The 18,216-nt window shown below is 36.2% G+C and overlaps 5 protein-coding genes across 5 annotated transcripts; all 5 read left to right on the top strand.

The window, feature by feature from the left end:
• The first annotated feature begins 5,287 nt into the window (after window positions 1–5,287).
• On the top strand, window positions 5,288–8,231 carry F4817DRAFT_304869 (kinesin heavy chain). The gene is made up of 2 exons (XM_049299836.1): window positions 5,288–5,819; window positions 5,908–8,231. The coding sequence occupies exons 1-2, from the start codon at window positions 5,609–5,611 to the stop codon at window positions 7,839–7,841; spliced, it is 2,145 nt and encodes a 714-aa protein (XP_049154141.1). The 5' UTR covers window positions 5,288–5,608; the 3' UTR covers window positions 7,842–8,231.
• Window positions 8,232–8,382: 151 nt separating this feature from the next.
• On the top strand, window positions 8,383–9,996 carry F4817DRAFT_353123 (mitochondrial biogenesis AIM24-domain-containing protein). The gene is made up of 3 exons (XM_049305310.1): window positions 8,383–8,652; window positions 8,712–8,830; window positions 8,888–9,996. The coding sequence occupies exons 1-3, from the start codon at window positions 8,475–8,477 to the stop codon at window positions 9,734–9,736; spliced, it is 1,146 nt and encodes a 381-aa protein (XP_049154140.1). The 5' UTR covers window positions 8,383–8,474; the 3' UTR covers window positions 9,737–9,996.
• Window positions 9,997–11,454: 1,458 nt separating this feature from the next.
• On the top strand, window positions 11,455–13,117 carry F4817DRAFT_362303 (riboflavin transporter MCH5; the record flags this gene model as incomplete). Its single annotated transcript, XM_049306518.1, has 3 exons — window positions 11,455–11,704; window positions 11,772–12,031; window positions 12,116–13,117. The coding sequence occupies 3 exons, from the start codon at window positions 11,455–11,457 to the stop codon at window positions 13,115–13,117; spliced, it is 1,512 nt and encodes a 503-aa protein (XP_049154139.1).
• A 1,467-nt stretch (window positions 13,118–14,584) lies between these two features.
• On the top strand, window positions 14,585–15,979 carry F4817DRAFT_353120 (uncharacterized protein). Its single transcript, XM_049305309.1, has 2 exons — window positions 14,585–15,317; window positions 15,390–15,979. The coding sequence occupies exons 1-2, from the start codon at window positions 15,045–15,047 to the stop codon at window positions 15,798–15,800; spliced, it is 684 nt and encodes a 227-aa protein (XP_049154138.1). The 5' UTR covers window positions 14,585–15,044; the 3' UTR covers window positions 15,801–15,979.
• Window positions 15,980–16,103: 124 nt separating this feature from the next.
• Window positions 16,104–17,741, top strand: F4817DRAFT_353118 (SAICAR synthase-like protein). The gene has a single exon (XM_049305308.1). It carries the CDS (start codon window positions 16,204–16,206, stop codon window positions 17,329–17,331), a length of 1,128 nt encoding a protein of 375 aa, XP_049154137.1. The 5' UTR covers window positions 16,104–16,203; the 3' UTR covers window positions 17,332–17,741.
• Window positions 17,742–18,216: the final 475 nt, after the last annotated feature.

Raw genomic sequence — 18,216 nt, 5'->3', positions numbered from 1 at the left:
AATTAATTTAAAAATTTATATAAAAATAATTAGATTTTTATAAAAATATATTTTATAATATTTATAAAAAATTTAACCATTTTAATAAAAAAAAACTATATTATTAAAATAAAAACGTAAAAATAAAAAAATATTAATAATATTAAACGTAAAAAAAAAATATATAATAAAAACTTTATTTATTCCAATATTAATTAAAATTTAAATATTTAAAATTTTATAAAAAAAACTTATAAATCTTATTTTTTTATATTATTAAAATATAAATTAAATTATATTTTTTAAAATTAATATATTAAAATAATAAGGTTTTAACATTTTTATATTTTATTTTATATAAAAATAAAATAGAAAAAATATTTCTATTTAAAATATTAAATTGGTAATATTTTTATTTAAAATCTTTATTAAAATAAAAAGTTAATATTAAATAATAAAATTAAAAATAATATATTTTATATAAATATGTTATTAATATTAAGTATAATTATAATTTTGTAAAAAATTAATTATAATATTAATAAATTATAAAATAATAAAAGATATTATTAAATAAATAATATTATAAATATTAAATATTAATAAAATAAATAATAAATTAATGATTATTTTAATTTATTTATTATAATTTTGTTTAAAAATTTATTATATATTAAAACGATTAAATTTGATATTTAATACATTATTAAAATTATTTATAACTAATAGTTTAATAAATGAAAAAAAGTAAAAAAACAAAATTAAAACAATATTTAAAAATATTGTAAAAAATTTTAGTTATATAATAACGGAATTAGTTATTAATAAAGTATTTAAATTTTAAATAATTTAAAAATATAAGAAAAATAAGCGATTATATTAACTATGAAAAATATTAAAAATGGCGAAAGTAATTAAAAAAGATATAATAAAATGGTATAAATATAAGTTTAAAAATAAATTTATATATTATATGTTTAATATTAACCAAAAATAATTAATAATATTATTAATTTACGTGTAAGATTTATTAAAAATGGTATATAATTGATAATATTATTTTGGACTTAAAAAAATAGCTTATAATTTAAAAGGTATATGTATATAAAATTTATTTCGAAAAATAAAAAAATATGTTAAATATTATTTAAAATGTTAAAAAAATAAAAATAATAAATTTAAAGTTTATAGAAAGTTAATATTTATTAATTTAATAATAATATTATATTATATAATTGTATAAGATTTTATTATTGAATTATTAAAAATATTATTAAAAGGTATAATATAGTTTATTAAAAGATTTAATTATTTTGATGTAATAATAATTATTATTTATAAATTTAATAAAAAAGTAATATTTATTTTAGGTTATATAATTTATAAAGTAAATTAATAAATATTGTTAATATTATAATTTTTTTTATTTTATGATTAAAGATTATTTATAAAGGTAATATTTAATAAAAATCCGAAATTTATATTAAAATTTTGGTAAATTTTATTTGTAAAATTGGAAATAAAATTGGTAATGTTAATTAATTATTATTTATAAATAAATGGATAAACCGAAAAAAAAAAATTAAAATATTAAAATAGTTATAAAATATTATTATGTTATATTTTAAAAATTATAAATTAATATTATTTTAGTTTTATAATATAATTTTAATAATATGAAATTATTAATGTTATAATATAACTTAAATAAAGTTATATATAAGTTTAAATTAAAAACTATAATTTTAATAATGGAATTATTAAATAATTTTATTAATTTTAATATTTTAAAAGAATTATATTAAAAAAAAACGAAAATTGTAATAAATTTTATTATAGTTAATATAAAAATAAAATATAATAAAATTTATAAATTAGTTAATTAAAAGGTTGGAAATATAATATATTTTAAATTATATAAAAAATATAATCTTTTAAGAAAACCTTCGAAAAAATAGTTTATTTAATAAGTTAATTTGTTAATAATATTAAAGCGTATTAAAAATTTAATATATAAATTAAATATTTTTAATTATTAGAAAATATATAAGGTTATATTAATAGTCCAATTTTATAAAGTTTTATAAAAAATAAATTTATATAATAAATAAAAATCTTAAATTGGATACATTATAATTAAAAATAATAATAATAAATAATTATTTTATAAAATTAAGAAATTTTTAAAAAGGTAAATAAATAGGTAAAATATATTAATATTAAAATATTTTGTGTAATAAAAAAGATATATTTTAATATATAATTAATAATATGTTAAAAAATTATTAATATAAAATATAATAAAATTAATTGATTAATTTAATAAAATAAATAAGTTAATATTAAAAAAATTAAAATTATGTAAGGAAATTAATAAAAATAAAAATAAAAAATAAAAATTAATAAAAGAAATATTAAAAATAAATGTTAAAATAAAGTTAAATACTAGGCTAATAATATGATTACTAATATAATTATTAATTACACCGTTATAATTATTAACCATATTATTGCAGTTAACCATATTAATAACGATACCTATAATTTCGAAGATTAAAATGGTATAATTTTTAGAATTAAACCTAGATACGGATAAACGGAATGGAATTATTTTCGATATGAATAAACAGAATAAAATTAATTTTAATATAGAAAAACAAAGTGAAATTAGATTTAATACAAATAAATGAAATAGAATTGATTTTAATACTTAATTAGTTTAAAATTTAAATTTTAAATTAAGATATTGGTTTAAAAATTAATTTTTAAATTGGAATAAGTACGGTTGATTTAAGTGAGTATGGTTAATTTAAAAAATTAAAACCTATTAAGTAATTATAAAAGAAATTTTTTTTATTAATATTATTAAAAATATTTTTTTTTTTTTATATTATTTTCTAAATTTGATATAGTAAAAATATTATTTAAAAATATTAATATTATTTAAAAATATTAATATTATTATTATAAATTTTAAAAGTATAATTTTTATATTATAAATTTATATATTTTTATTTAATTATATTTTTAAAAATAAAATTATTATATATTTATAATTATATTTTAATTATATTATTAATTAATATAAATTTTAAAACCGAAATATTTAAGGTTAAAATGTTTTAAAAATTTAATTAAGGTAAGTATTAATTTAATTTAATAATAATTTAAAATATTGTTAATTTAAATAATGTTAAAATATTAAAATAATACGGAAAATTATTATTTAAAAGAATATATTATTAAAGGTAAATAGTTATATTATTAAAACGAATAATTTTTAACTAAAATGTTTATTTTGTAGTGATAAAAAAATGTTTTTATTTTAAAAAAAAATGGATTAAAGATTTAAAGGTATATTAAATTGAAGTAGTATATATTGCAGGATTAAAGAAGTGGTTTAATTTAAAAAAAGTTATTGATATATTGGTAAAATTTAACTTTTACGGTTAATTAAATAATAGTTTATTGTATTGTAAAATAATGGTAAAATTGTAAAAAGTTTATATAATTAAATTAAAAAGTAATTAAGATTTTAAGTAGTATAAAGAAATTTTATTATATGTTTTAGTTAAAAAATATTTTAAGGTTATACGAATAAACGGGGATTTTTTATTAAGATTTGGTAGGTTATTAAATAATATTACGGAAGTATTATTGGCATTAGAATTAATATGGATTATGTAATTTTTAAAGTATTAAAAAATTTTTATATTTTAATAGTAAATAAAAGAATAAGAAAAAGTATTAAAAGTATAATTATATAAAAATGCGGTAAAATTTATATTTAATATTTATAACGTTAATATTCTTATATTTATTATTAAAAATAATAAAAAGATTGATAATAAAAATATTACGGCGGATAGTAAAAATAATAGTATTAAAAATGTAAAAACGTAAATAGAAAATATTAAAAATATTATTAATGGTATATTAAAAAAAATTTTATAAAATTAATAGCGGATAAAATAAATATATATAGATTAAATTAAAAAATTAAATAAATTTAAAAAAGTTTTTAATTTTTTACGTAAATAATTAAATAGTTTAAAATATAAAATTTTTTAATGGAAAGGAAATATTTAATAATTTATAAAAATTATATAATTGGTAGAAATATTAAATAAAGTATAAAAATATAGTTAATTAAAATAAGTAATATATAATTTAAAAAAATTAAAAAAAAAAAAGTATTAATTATATTTATAATTATATTAAAAAAGTTAAAATTATTATTAAAGAAATTTAAAAATTATAAATTAATAATTGAAAAAGATAAAATTAAAGATATTAAAATATAAATAATATTTGTAAATATATTAAAAAAATAGTTATAAATTTTCTTATAATAATCTAGATTTAATAAAAGGTTTTAAAATACAATAAATTGGTATAATGGAATGTAATAAATTAATGTAATAAATTAATATGATAAAATGTAATAAATTAATGTGATAAATTAATGATGTAACGAATATGGTAAATTAACGATATAATAAAAAAATATAATGTATTTATAATAAATTAAACCAATAAAAACGTTAGAAATTTTTTTATAAAAAGGTTATTAATAAATATTATTATTATAATAACTTATATAAATTATTAAATAAACTACCATATTTATTTTATTTATATGTTAATTATATTATTAAAATAGCTTATAAAAGAGATTTTTTTTTTTCTTTTTTAATTTATTAAGTTTCATATTAAATAAAACCTTATAATATATTTAATAAAAACGTTTTAAAATTACGTACGGACGAACTTTTTATTTCGAAAAATGGCCACGTAAAAAAATCGTTTAACAATATCCCTCGTAAACTCGGGCACATCCTTTTTAAAAGTCAGGTAAATAAACACAAACGTTAAAACATTTTAAATAAAAAAAAGTTAAAATGGATTAAATAATGATTTACGGTTTATATATATTATTTTATAAATGACTTTTATTTTTAAAAATATTTATTATATAAAATAACATTATTATATAATTTATAATGTTTTTTAAATATAAATTAACTAGTAATAAAATAAAACCTTAAATGTTATAATGTTTTTTAAAAATGTTATGTAATTTTATAAAAAATGTATTATATTAAAATAAATATCTCGTATTTTATTGTTTATTATGTTATAATATAAACAATTTTTAACACTGCAAATATTTCATAATAATATTAAAAAATGAATTCTTTGAAAAAGAAATGAATCACTTTATATTTATTCATACTTTCGTAAAGGATAAAACTTTGACCTCGGTGAATTTAACGCATAATTGTTACAATGCATCTCCAGCTGTCTTGTACCACAGTAGTGTAAATGCGTCAGGGAGTTAGTGAAATTGCTAGCGTCACACGCCCCGGTTGCTCCCTTACAACGGGATGCCCCCACAGACCCATATTAAGTTTTCAGGGCAAGCTTTCCCATTGCTCAATTGCTAAAAGCTTGTGCCATCTTCTAAACAAAGCCTTAAAGCCGCCATATTCTAATAACATCACCATTATTAAACATCTAGGCAAGCTGCAGAACCTCACATTTAATCCCTATTGCATCATTCTTCTCACTTCTTATATCCATTACTTTCCATATAAGCTCCTAGGTATTATTGACTTGAAATACAGTCATGTCTGTGAGAGTTGTCGCGCGGATACGTCCGCTCCTGGACAAGGAATTGGACAAGGACGTGATCGTACATGCTGCCAGCAACGATGATGGCAAGACAAGCAATGTCGTCAAGATCCCTAATCCCAAGAATGAATCCGAAGAGTTCTCTTTCACGTTCAACGGCGTGTACGATCAATTGACAACTCAAGAGGAGTTATTTGCAGCAGAAGGTAAAATTCCATCTTCATCCCTTTTCTTCACCGCTCTCGTTGCTCTTCACGTAGAAGATGTTCGTAGCTTAACCCTACCATTTTATAGTATCCCCTCTTCTCAAGTCCCTCTTCCAAGGCCTCGATCTTACGATATTTGCTTATGGCGTCACCGGAACCGGAAAGACTCATACAATGCGTGGTGGATTAAAATTGGCCGAGCGTGGTGTTATCCCGAGACTCCTTAGTGGTGTCTTCCGTAGAGCTAAGAAGATCGCCAAAGATTCCGATGGCGAGACAACGGTAGACGTTGCACTTTCATACTACGAGATTTATAACGATAAAGTCTTCGATCTCCTCGAATCCCCTGAGAAACGCACGCCGTCGGGTTTACCTCTCCGTGCAGAGGCTAACGGCAAGACTGTTGTTGCTGGGTTATCTGAGCGCCCTTGCCAGGACCTAAAGGACTTTGAGCGACTATATATCGAGTCTAACAATAACCGTATCACCGCAGCTACAAAGCTCAATGCTCACAGCAGTAGAAGTCATGCTATTTTGCGTGTCAAGCTTACCCAGACAACAGGAGATATGGTTAAGGAGAGTACGGCATCTGCCATTGACTTAGCTGGTTCAGAGGACAATCGGCGGACAGAAAATGGCAAAGAGCGGCTGGTTGAATCTGCTGCTATCAACAAAAGCTTGTTTGTGCTAAGTCAATGCATTGATGCCATCTCGAGAGGAGATCGTCGGATACCTTTTCGGGAGTCGAAGATGACGCGAATCCTCTCCCTCGGCCAAAACAACGGCATTACCATCATGATTCTGAATCTTGCACCAATCCGCAGCTACCATCTTGACACACTCAGCAGCTTGAATGTTAGTTCGAGAGCTAAGCGAATCGAAGTCCGAGAAATCGAAAATGAAGTTGTGTTCAAACAACCGCCTCGTTCTAGCTCCAACTCTAGCTCGGGAACATCTCGCCAGCCCCTGAGGCCCCTCGCGAATGCGCATAACATCCATTCAGGGACAGTGGCGGCAAATAAGGCAGCAGACAAGCCAGATCGCCCCGTCAAGGCATTTAGTGTCTTTTCTGATCGATCGAAGCCGCAACCTGCTTCGCGACCGACAGCCAATACTACGATGAAGCGATCGCCACTCCAGCACAAGCGCCCTTCGGATTCCGATGGTGGTAGTCGGCCATCTAAGATTACCCGCCCAGCATTGGTACCCCGGTCGGCCAAACCTTCACAGCTGGCTCAACCATCCATATCTGCTGACCAGATAGAGGCAATGGTAGAGAAGAAGGTTAGCGAGATCCTCGCATCTCGAACCCAGGCTGCTCCTGCACCACCTGAGATTAACGAAGCCGTCCAGAGACGCCTAGAGGCTCTCGAGAAACGTATCGAGGACGCGCGCCAGGACGACTCGCGTTCGGATGGATTGCGATTCTTGCTCATGGCACGGCAACATAAGGAACGTGGCGAAGAAGCCAGCGCTCTTAAGATGTACGAGATGGCGCTACCTTACTTCCCTGGCCAGGCCAAGCTTCTTGGGAAGATTGAGAAGCTTAAGGCTCGGCTGCAGGCGAGACATGAGGTTCCCGGTGACATGGGAACCGAAGTCGACGAATATCTAGTTGAGAAGAAGCATAAGAAGTTTGACCGACAGATCATAGACGACGATGATTTCAACGGCCTGGAGGCAGACGATGGCGAGATCTATATGGGTAAAGGACGTAAGCAGGGAAAGAAGTCCAAGGCTACAAAGGCACCTGCAGGGGAATTTTCTACGGTGGAAGAAGGTCCCGTATCACAGAATTTGCTAGAAATCGTGAACTCGCGAGATATCGCTCTGATCAGGAGCCTACAGGGCTTTGGACCCAAGAAGGCTCGGGATCTAGTAGACTACTTAGAGCTACTGCCTGAAGAGGATGGCGGTCGTATCGATTCACTAGAACAGCTTAGAGCTGTCCCTGGGATGGGTGGTCGCACGGTAGACCGCGCGTACGAAGGCCTACTTGCATCTTTCGGCGTTGCTTGTTAAAATGGCATTTTCTTTGGTCTAGTCACCTTAGACTGCATATATCGGCTGGCGGTTCTCTTTGCATTCAGGCTCGGGCCAAACCAAGCTTGCATAGGCGTGGCGTTATAGGAACGGTAGCATTTGCTAGGGTTACAAGTACTGGTTTCGATTATTTTCTAAAGGGGTTCTTTGCATCATTCAGAGGAATGTGGATGCCAGTATAGGGAGACCTTTCACTTAGAATTGAGCGTCCATAGGACCAAAGTTTAAGTGGATGCATCTAAAGAGATTGCTGGGTAAAAGGAGGACTTGAGTAGATAGGTGAAATATTACAGATTGGTTTTACAGATTGGTTGATTTAGTTGGATGTTTTACATGTTGTGGTTTCTAGAGTAGGTGCTTCTAATATCTACCTAAGTCTTATACCCGTGGATGTATGTATGTACCTAGGTACTTAACATAAAATGCACGAGCCACATATATTAGCAGCTACCATGCTTACCTAATGTGAGTATATGTATAGGTACATACATCAGGTAAAGTACTTCGTACCTCTTTGAAGCTCGAATATTTGATGTTTCTATTTTTTGCTCATTCGTCACAAGTTCTCGCGAACAACGGTCATATTAACCACCTCCCTTCGAGACCGCCACCATGCGCGGCGTCTCCCTCCTAGCTAGAAGAGGGCGCATAGATCAATTGGGACTTCGGAGAGACTACATTTGTCGCCAATGTAGAGCTATCCAGCTCAGTTCCTCCCCCACTACCGGGTCGCCTCGCCTCGGGGGAGATGTCTTCGGCACGTCCATTGATGTCTCTAAAGATGTTGCGGGTACCTTTACCAGCTCTTCGACTCGTTTTCTGAGCAATAATGCTTATACGGTGCTTTAGATGCTAGATTTGAAGTGTTAGGGACGCCGTATTCCCTCCTCTCGGTGTCTCTGTCGGCTTCGCAGAGGCTGTACACACGTCGCGGAACATTAGTCGCAGTGTCGGGTAAAGCGCAAAATGTGAGATGATGCAATATGTAAGGACTTATAGAGAACATAACTAACCACCTGGATTAGGCGCAATCGACCCTCTCCTTACTCTCACCTTTTACGCGAGCCGTCACAGGAGTCCCCTTCCTCTACCAACGCATATCCTCCACAACTCCGCTCACGGCATTAATATCTACTAAGTCACCTACGACTACATTTTCTATACTGCACCTTGATGGGACGACAGATTGGATGGTAGCGCAAAGATCGGCGCTTCTCGCGTGGACTGGACATTCATTGAGCGTAACTCCCCGAATCCAATATCGACTCCCAGTCGCCCACTGGGGTTCGTCCGAGTTGACCGGCCGAGGACTTGCTGCATTATCTGCACCAGGACACATATACCAACTTACCTTGGCGGAAGAGGAGGAATTCGTAGTTCACCCCTCGAACGTGGTAGCTTATACGGTGACAAAGCACCCACCTTTGCCCTTCAGATTCAAGAGCTCGGGCATTAGATTCCAGGTACCTTCGATTACGACATGGCTAGGGGATAACAAGTTCCTGAAGACAATGCGCGGGACCGAGACTTACAAGTTCCTTTCCCGAGTCCTATTTAGTCTCCGCACGACAGCGAGACGCACGATATGGGGTGATAGGCTATTCTTACAATTCCGAGGCCCAACCACGATACTCATGTCGAGCAGAGGCACTCGGATTAGCGACGTGCTCACGAGTGCAGACGTCAATGAGCTTGCCGACGCCCCTATGGGAGAGGTCCCCGCTACCGTGGAGTTGGTAACGAAGCCGAAGCCCGACGTCACACCGAAGACGAAGGATGCGGCGGAGGTCAAGATAAATGTGGCGAGCGTTGGACAAGACGGAAAGGTCTCGTTTGCCGACGCCAAAAATCTTAAAGACTTTGAGAAGTCATAATAGATTGGCAGTTCTACCGTCATTAAAAACTAAATAAGTTATTGTATCATACAGCCGGCCATAGCATAATGATTACTGGGGGCTAGTTTCCTCCTAGTTCCCTTGGTGAAATTTAGGAAGCATTACACGATATAGTATCAAGGTTGCAGCATAAACAAAAACCCCAATAATTAGGTCAGCATTCTGTTAGTTACACTTGTTAACGTATGTGACAAATTATCTTGGAGCCCCGAGAAATTCATGTAGGGTCGAGCATTTCTATCGGAGTACTTTGTACATATCGAGAATTATCGGCCGATTCTTTTTTGATGTCCGTACCGCACATACTTAACTAAAGATAGATCAGATTGATTGTGTAACTCAAGCTACCAACGATTATATTTAACATGAAGTGACTCTAACTTCAAACCCCAATGTCATTACAGTTCACATACTGCCAACCCTATAAACGTGTGGTTAAAGGCCAAAAACATAAAATTTTCATTATCAGAATATTTAAATCCGAGCAGCTCTAATTCCCATCTCCGAACAAACGCGTATTTCTAGCGAGATCTTGGTACATGACATACCTAGATAAGATCCAATCTTGGCTCTATTCCGTTAGTGCGAACCAGGAATCTTCAAACGGGACTGTATGAATTCAACCATTCAGCCCATTCTATTGGTTCTACGCATTGCATTAGCTCCATACCAACCCGCTGGGGTCTTGGCGTACATTTACACGCACCCGCGTACCCAGAAATCTACGGGTTATGCTTTGTAAGAAATTCGGCTTTCGCGCTTCGTTACACACCGAAATCAACCAGGTTAGGAGGTAGTTATCTATTATCATGCAATATCGGTAGACTAATTAGCTGAATGCTTCCTTCGTAGACCACTAATAATAGTGATAAGTATCTCTTCAGTTAGTTGCTGAAATCCCATGCTGATAGTATAGTGCAATACAGTACTAAATAGGGGTCGTGTTCTGATATATTAATAGAAAAGAAGTACCGGTGACTTTGGTAAATTCACGTTTCAACTCTTAGGCTTTTATAGCAATCGGGGGATTGCTTGGGTTTTAAATTGGCCCTACCTCTTCACTACGATTCGGCTTGTTTGAGAGGGCGAGTATATACGTGTATACTTCTCCTAGCTTTCTCTTACATAGGTATCTTAGGTGCCGAACTCACGCAATATCACGTATAGAAGGACATAGGCTTTAGTTATCACATGTGAGTAGCTTACCTTAGGATATAGCAACCGTACACAGTCACCAATAAGGTCAAATTCTCTACTTTCAGCTGGGAACAAGTCCCACTTAACCATACCCGTATGAGATTCCATTATACACTATGTACAAGGGGACGGTGGAGACAAACCTATCCCGTTGACTCGATGACTATGCGAAAGAACCCTGACAACGCGTGCCCGCGCCCTAGTCATTGGGTTTTAAAACCGAGACCCTAACATATACTCCGAGTTTCTCGGGCTCAATCATGTACTTTGGGTGATTGCCGTTTCATATAAGAGTTTGGGCAAGCCTCGTCAATAGATTATTTGTACTGTAGTAGACAAATAGGGATATCCCGTTAGAGTGACCTACCTACCTATGCTCTACGGTACCAAATCACTTACCGTACTCTCCACGCCTCTTGATATATAGTAGCAGCCCCTGTCCTTGGGTCCCTGCATCCAGACAACGCGATCGATATCTTCTTCCCCTTTAGTCTCCCGAGATGCAAACGCCGACTCACCACCCCCAAGAAGCGCCGGTCTCGTTATCCCACGACATCTCCCAGGCTAGAACCCCCGGCTACGACTCGGAGACATCGACGATGAAGGGTGCGCCATCCGATCTACCCAGAACCTCTGGCGAACCGACCCCTTACGAGTCCACGCGGCACTCTCTCGAGCGCATCCCGTCGCAGGCCAAATCCACCAATGCCAATATATTCCCCGACCCGGAAAATGTCATCGAAGCAGATAGTAAGATTTTGAGACTCCTCTAAATCAGGTAGTCATAATGACTTCGTGCTAACTTGAGATGCTATAGTGGAGAAAGGCGGCGTGGCGCCACATACTCCCGGTGCGGCACCCGGCTTCAGCCCGGCCGACTTCCCGGATGGCGGCCTCGAGGCCTGGCTTGTCGTCGCTGGTGGCTTCTGTGCCCTGTTCAGTACCTTCGGACTTGTGAATTGTGTGGGATCGTTCGTCAACTACTACGTCTCAGGGCCGTTGTCTAACTACAACGCGTCGACTGTCACTTGGATCACTTCAATTCAAGTATTTATGATGTCCGGTTTGAACGCGGTCGTAAGTAATGCTAATTCGCTTTTCTTATTCCCCCCTCAACTTATGGGTGAAGAGATAACGGCTGACATATCTTAATATTTGTAGATGGGCCGACTGTTCGATAGCTACGGTCCTCGGTGGCTACTCATCATTGGAACCCTAGTGTTCTGCTTCGGGATGATGATGCTGTCCCTCTCGACGCAGTACTACCAGATTCTCCTCTCGCAAGGCATTGTAAGCGCGGTGGGCATGAGCGCGGTGTTTAACTCGGCAATGAACTCGGTCATGGGCTGGTTTTTCAAGCGACGCGCTGCGGCCCTGGGGCTGATGGTGTCAGGCTCATCGCTCGGAGGTGTGATCCTACCCATCATGATGAACCACCTTATCCCACAGATCGGCTTCCCCTGGACTATACGGGCTATCGGCTTCATGCTCCTAGCCTTGTGCACCTTCGCCTGCTGCACCATCAAGTCCCGTCTTCCACCTCGTAAGAGACCATTTAATTTCGCGGAATACGTACGACCTCTTCACGAACCGGCCTTTGTGTGTATTATCCTTGCCGGTTTCTTCTTCTTCTTTGGCATGTTTTTGCCATTTAATTATATCCAGTTGCAGGCCCGACAGCAAGGGATCGACGCGTCTATTGTGCCATACCTCCTCCCTATCATCAACGCCGTTAGTATTCCAGGCCGTATCGTACCCGGTTTCCTAGGCGATCGATTCGGACGTTTTAACGTTATGATTTTCATCTCGGGACTATCAGGCGTAATCACGCTGGCTCTATGGGTGCCGGGCAAATCAACAGCCACGACGGTCGTGTACGGAGCCGTGTTTGGATTTGCATCTGGTGGTTTCATCTCGCTGTTGCCTGCCGTTATTGCGCAAATCAGCGACATCCGCGAGATCGGCATACGCAGTGGTATTGCATTCTTCGTGGCGGCACTCGGCGCCTTGACAGGCTCGCCCATCGGTGGCGCCATCGTGAATGCCAACGGCGGTAGCTTCCTAGGCCTTCAGCTATTTTGTGGTATTGTGATGACCATATCGACGCTATGGTTTATTGCATCCAGAACTATACAAGTCGGCTTCAAGATCACCAAGATCTAAGTACGATACTAAAAGGATTAACTGACAAACGGGGCAAGCGATTTTGCCTGAGTGTTTCTTACTATGAGGTTTTTTAAGAGGCTATTTATGCTCATGGAAAGGTTTTCGCCTTAATAGAGCCCAATATTAATGAATGATAAGATGGATAATGCATTTAGGGGCGTTAGGTTTGCATAAGATGGACGATATCCAACTCGGTGTTGTCGCTACACAGGTATAGGATCTTAATGGATTTACATATACCCAGCAGAATAGACAGAAATATATAATAGAGTCAGATTATAAAACGAGTAATTTATTTATACATTGCAAGACGTGACTTGGTTGATTCGTTTCGCCACTAAATACTAAAGTTCTGGAGTAAGCGTAACCCCCTATTCTTCGGTTCGGGGCTTCTGTTCTAATTTCTGATCATGCAGTGGATATACAACTATGGGAGTATTACAAGTATTACGGCGCAAAGAGCCCCCTCAAATATAGAAGAGATTACTAAAGCTGACAATGAAGGGGCGAGGTATACTAGATAAACAAATAAAAAGTAACAAAGAGAAATGGCATGATGATCCAAAGAAACACAATATTCAAGCCGATTTATGTTATTTGAATGACCAATCATATTAGCAGTTGAACCCCATTCCACTTATAACTCTTTCTAGAGGAGTCACATTACACTTTCACCTAGAGGTAGAGACACAAAGAGTGTTAAACGAAGATATAGAGTGCCCCCCTAAAACCCCCAACATCCCTACTCTTCGGCTATTTCCCTCCAAATACCTATATACACCAAAATAATTCTCACCAACTATGAAATCAAATATTAAACTCACAGTATACGAGATCACTTCGGTCATGAGCGAGATCCTAGCATAGACAACTGGCTAAATCCTAGTCTTGGCAGCCACTGACATCGTATCCTAACCAATGTCAACGCGGGAATGCACACGCGGCGAAGGGCGGCTATACCGTCAGAGCCGCCGTCGACGTGACAGGATTGAACGAAATTTCTTGGAAACCATAATCTGGTTAGAACTCATGTCTCACGATGGCTTTCAAAACCCAACATCTGAGGTTAGGGGTAAGTGTTTTACGCCGTTACTAACTCCTTAATATGACTAACAGGGTTTTAATGCTAGTGGTAACGGGCTTCCTTCCGATCAGAGGTAACTAAATTGTTGTAATGGGGGTGGGCATTTTGTATTTGAAGCGCTTTTAGTTGCAGTCGAGTTGGTTACACCCTTATATGAGAGTGTGGAATGGAATCGGAAGAGGTGAGGTGGTTAAGATTTACACCGTTTATACGGAGGTGCCTTTCATGAACTGGAAAACACGTGGCGTAGTAGCTATATACATATATAAATCAAATTGAGAATAGACTTAGGAGCTAGGGCTCCCGTGTATTTATCGGACTGACTTATGGCTTCTCATACCTAAGTATTATGTGCGCGACATAAATTCAAATACCAAAACGATGCTAATTTGGTTATTTTATTTGACTATAGAAATAGCAACTACTATATATAGAGGGTTCGTGACGAACAAGTACTTAGGCCTACCAAGCTCTACACTATCAATAATTAGTTTTCTAGCTTATCCAAATAGTACGCCGTAGGACAATTCCGGCCCGAGCCCATCAATGCAATATGATCAATAGCAACACCCGTACCCGGAGGCTGGCAGCCAAAGCATGGATTAGTGAGCATTATAAAGAGACCAGCGGGGGCTTTCGAGAAACGGAGTGGCATGGCGTTTCATTGCATGGCTCATAGCATTAGTACTCGCGCTTTCGGCTTAAAACCTATGCTCCTAGCTCCCGCTAGTGATACGAGCTCTCTTGGCGTATTAGCGATGGATATTTACCTACCAATATACTCCATATCCAAAATCATGGCTATTCCCATTTACAGTTTAAACGGATAAGAAAACCATCATGAATTGGATTCGGAAAAGTGTAGGAACGGCCCTGGTGGTTGTTGGTGGAGGCGGCGTCTACTTGACTATGACGACGAACTTAATATCAAAACTACCGGCAGACGACGATATATGGACCAGCAAGAGTTTCGTTCATTTGAATCGTCATCGTAACCCGACGATTCAGGATTACGCTTGGAAGCGCCTGCCTCTATCCAAAGTCAGACCTGATCTTGGAGACGACGAAGAAGCTATAGCAACTGAGTTTTGTCGTGGGGTGTGGGCTGGATGCGGTACGTCGAGCATTCTCGTATAGGTTGGATGGTAGTGAAAGCATCCGAGCTAATCAGTCGCTTTGCTTCCAGCATACATACCACAGCGCATTCTCACGACGCTTTCTTTAAAAGGTCCCAAGACGAAAGACCAACTCTTCGACCAACAACAATTGGCGTCGTCTAAATATGAGCTCGGGACACGCTTTTCAGACCAGTTCGAGGTAGTGGAGAGGACAAGCAATTCTGTCACAATAAGAGCGGCAGGGTCACCACTCGAGCCCGGTCCACGCGAATTCGACGGGATACTCATTTTGACTGCTAAAGTGAATAGAGAAGACAGAACGGTTGAAGTCGGTATAAAGACGGCATTCTTCAATAGCGTAGCGCCCGTACGCGATGGGAAAATGCCATCGCCTTTTGTTGTTGAATTGCTTCATCGATACTATGCCCGGGCGCTGGTGGACAGCGGAGCACGAAGACTGACACGATCAAGTCCGTGACATCCCTGAAATTTTATAAGTTCTGAATGGACAACTCGCTTACATCGTGTATGAAGTACTGTATAACGAAATTCTCAACTCAGCTTTTTGAATGAAAATATATAGAAAGGGGTAAATGATGATTAGATGACTGAAATAATATTATGGCAAAACAGACATGAGAGAAAGGTGTTAAGGCTGTAATGTAATTATTTCGTAGGGCCAGTGATATGATTCTTGTCCTTTCATGACGTCATTCAGTTCTATTCTACCGGAGCATTTCTTCCTGTCCATTGAAAGTTGAACACTTTAAATAACCCGTATCATGAATACGTACCTAATCTAGACACTTTCGTAAACTTTGGCTTAACATCAACATGCTCATAGTCTTGTCCGTCGGGCAAAAAATGAGTCTATTTTCAACATGACTCGACGTGAGACTTTAATTGCCCGCTCCATAGTTTATGCCATATCAACGGCGAAAAAGGATGGCAGACCTGCTCGGAAACCTTCTCTCTTAAGAAGTGCTCTTCGCCTCTTCTATATGTATTGGCTATCCTTCCGACTGGTACGGGAAGATCTGTTCAAGCCGCTGCGTGGCGTATGGATGATTAACGAGGACAGCTATAAAGCCAGCTTTAATGCTAGGAAACAGATCGACAAGAAGAATAAAGGTGTTCTAATACCAATGGGTGATATGGGTTACAGTGGCTCGACATTCTTCCGCACTAATGACGGTGCCTATCTGGTGAAATCAGTTCCTCGACACTTTGAGCATGACTTCTTCAAGAATGATATGCTCATACCTTACACCGATCATATGCGCGCCAACCGCTCTAGTCTACTGGTGCGCATGACCAACTTTCTCGAGAGCACCCACAAGACTATAGGTACGCTGTTAGGCCTCGCGCCAAGCCATCACATCGTCATGGAAAACATCTTGTACGGACAAGACCAAGAGCCTCAGGATGGCCCAAAATCGAAATGGGAGTCGTGGGATCTGAAACCTACCTCCTATTTCTTCCCCGAGAGAGATATCGCCGGAGGAACATTAGCTTCCGAGACTACCAAGTCCAAGCTTCCCGATGAATTCAGCGACAAGATCCGGCTCTCCGAAGCACAGGCTACCGAATTTGAACGTCAGATAGAAAATGACACCCTACTTCTTGCGAACTGCAACGCTGTCGATTATTCACTCTTTCTCGTTCGGATATCTGCATTAGACGCTCCGACGGTCGAATCGGAACCCTTAATCCAGTTGGAAGAGGCCGGCGATGAATCCATCCCGCCTGTCCAGCCACCTTTTACCCCACCAAATCCACCGAGCTGGAGGACGGGTGTCGTATCGAGCGACGGTAGAGAGATTTATAGAGCTTCCATCCTGGATTTCTTCTGGGCTAAGCACACAATCCATGCAAAGGCAATGACTACGTTAGTCCGAGGCTATAACCTCATTGACGACCAAGGGCCGATGAGCATCACCACGGATAGCGAGGAGTACCGAAGCAGGTTTTTAGATATGTGCAAGGAGCTCGTGGAAGTCCAAGTATAATGTTTAAGCAGTCATTTCTAGAGTTGGTTTACTATATACGATGGCGTTATATACAGAGAGGAACTTGGTTATCAGATTCTTTTTCCTTGGAGCTGGGCGGGCATAACAGATACCCCTATGTATATATCTATTGCTTCTCTATTGCTATGGTCGTTAGTAATCTCATAAGGCTCTCACCGTCCGCAATTTCTTATCATGCTCTCCTTTTATGCTTGCATAAATGTCCTTTTGTTGCTTAAAGGAGATGACGGAAAATGAAGCATGAGAGTACCTCCTCGATTTAGATTGAATCATGAAAAGAAGCAAGATGCCTTAACAAAGACGCATTGTTATATTATAATTCAATTATTCTTGCGAGGCCCCTTTGTTCGTCGAGCCATCTGTGTCAATATATAAAAGGTATCTTCCACAATAGGTCCTCTCTAAGCCCAAGAATCGTATTCAAGTGAGCACACATACCGACCTACAGGTTTTCGTCAAACCCCTCCTTCACCAAGGGAGTGTAAAAAAATCCTTTAGAAATCCTACCCGTGTCGACTACACTACGCCACTTCTCATATTGCGCCGCCACCTATCTATTTCCATCTTCTCCTTTCCCCTTCACCAACATGGGTAAGAATTACGGCTCTACCCCAGAATCTTACTTACATCTCCGGGACCGGTTCCTCAAGCTCTTCAGCATGAACCCTACCGAGTTGCTAGTGTCGCACTGGGAACTATTCTGGCGTTGGCCCATCCGCGCTATCCTCATTGTCATAGGTTTGGGTCTCCAAGACTTGATACCGGACGCGGGAGATCTTGTGCTGTGCACGGAATTATAGCGAGGTAGGTGAAAGTGCCATGTCCATGGAGATAAGGGGTGAATGAGGATGCATAGAAATGGTA

The sequence above is a fragment of the Daldinia loculata genome (assembly GCF_022478755.1).
Source record: "Daldinia loculata strain CBS 113971 unplaced genomic scaffold F4817scaffold_90, whole genome shotgun sequence".
NCBI classification, from domain to species: domain Eukaryota; kingdom Fungi; phylum Ascomycota; class Sordariomycetes; order Xylariales; family Hypoxylaceae; genus Daldinia; species Daldinia loculata.
Note: the sequence above shows the minus strand (reverse complement) of the source record. Positions and strands in the feature narration are given on the sequence as shown.

Coding starts and splice junctions, on each gene's coding strand:
- F4817DRAFT_353120 (XM_049305309.1), top strand. CDS start 15,045: ATGAATTGGATTCGGAAAAGTGTAGGAACGGCCCTGGTGGTTGTTGGT. Junction 15,318..15,389: donor GTGGGGTGTGGGCTGGATGC/GGTACGTCGAGC, acceptor GCTTTGCTTCCA/GCATACATACCACAGCGCAT.
- F4817DRAFT_353118 (XM_049305308.1), top strand. CDS start 16,204: ATGACTCGACGTGAGACTTTAATTGCCCGCTCCATAGTTTATGCCATA.
- F4817DRAFT_304869 (XM_049299836.1), top strand. CDS start 5,609: ATGTCTGTGAGAGTTGTCGCGCGGATACGTCCGCTCCTGGACAAGGAA. Junction 5,820..5,907: donor GGAGTTATTTGCAGCAGAAG/GTAAAATTCCAT, acceptor ACCATTTTATAG/TATCCCCTCTTCTCAAGTCC.
- F4817DRAFT_353123 (XM_049305310.1), top strand. CDS start 8,475: ATGCGCGGCGTCTCCCTCCTAGCTAGAAGAGGGCGCATAGATCAATTG. Junction 8,653..8,711: donor TGTCTCTAAAGATGTTGCGG/GTACCTTTACCA, acceptor ACGGTGCTTTAG/ATGCTAGATTTGAAGTGTTA. Junction 8,831..8,887: donor TGTCGGGTAAAGCGCAAAAT/GTGAGATGATGC, acceptor CACCTGGATTAG/GCGCAATCGACCCTCTCCTT.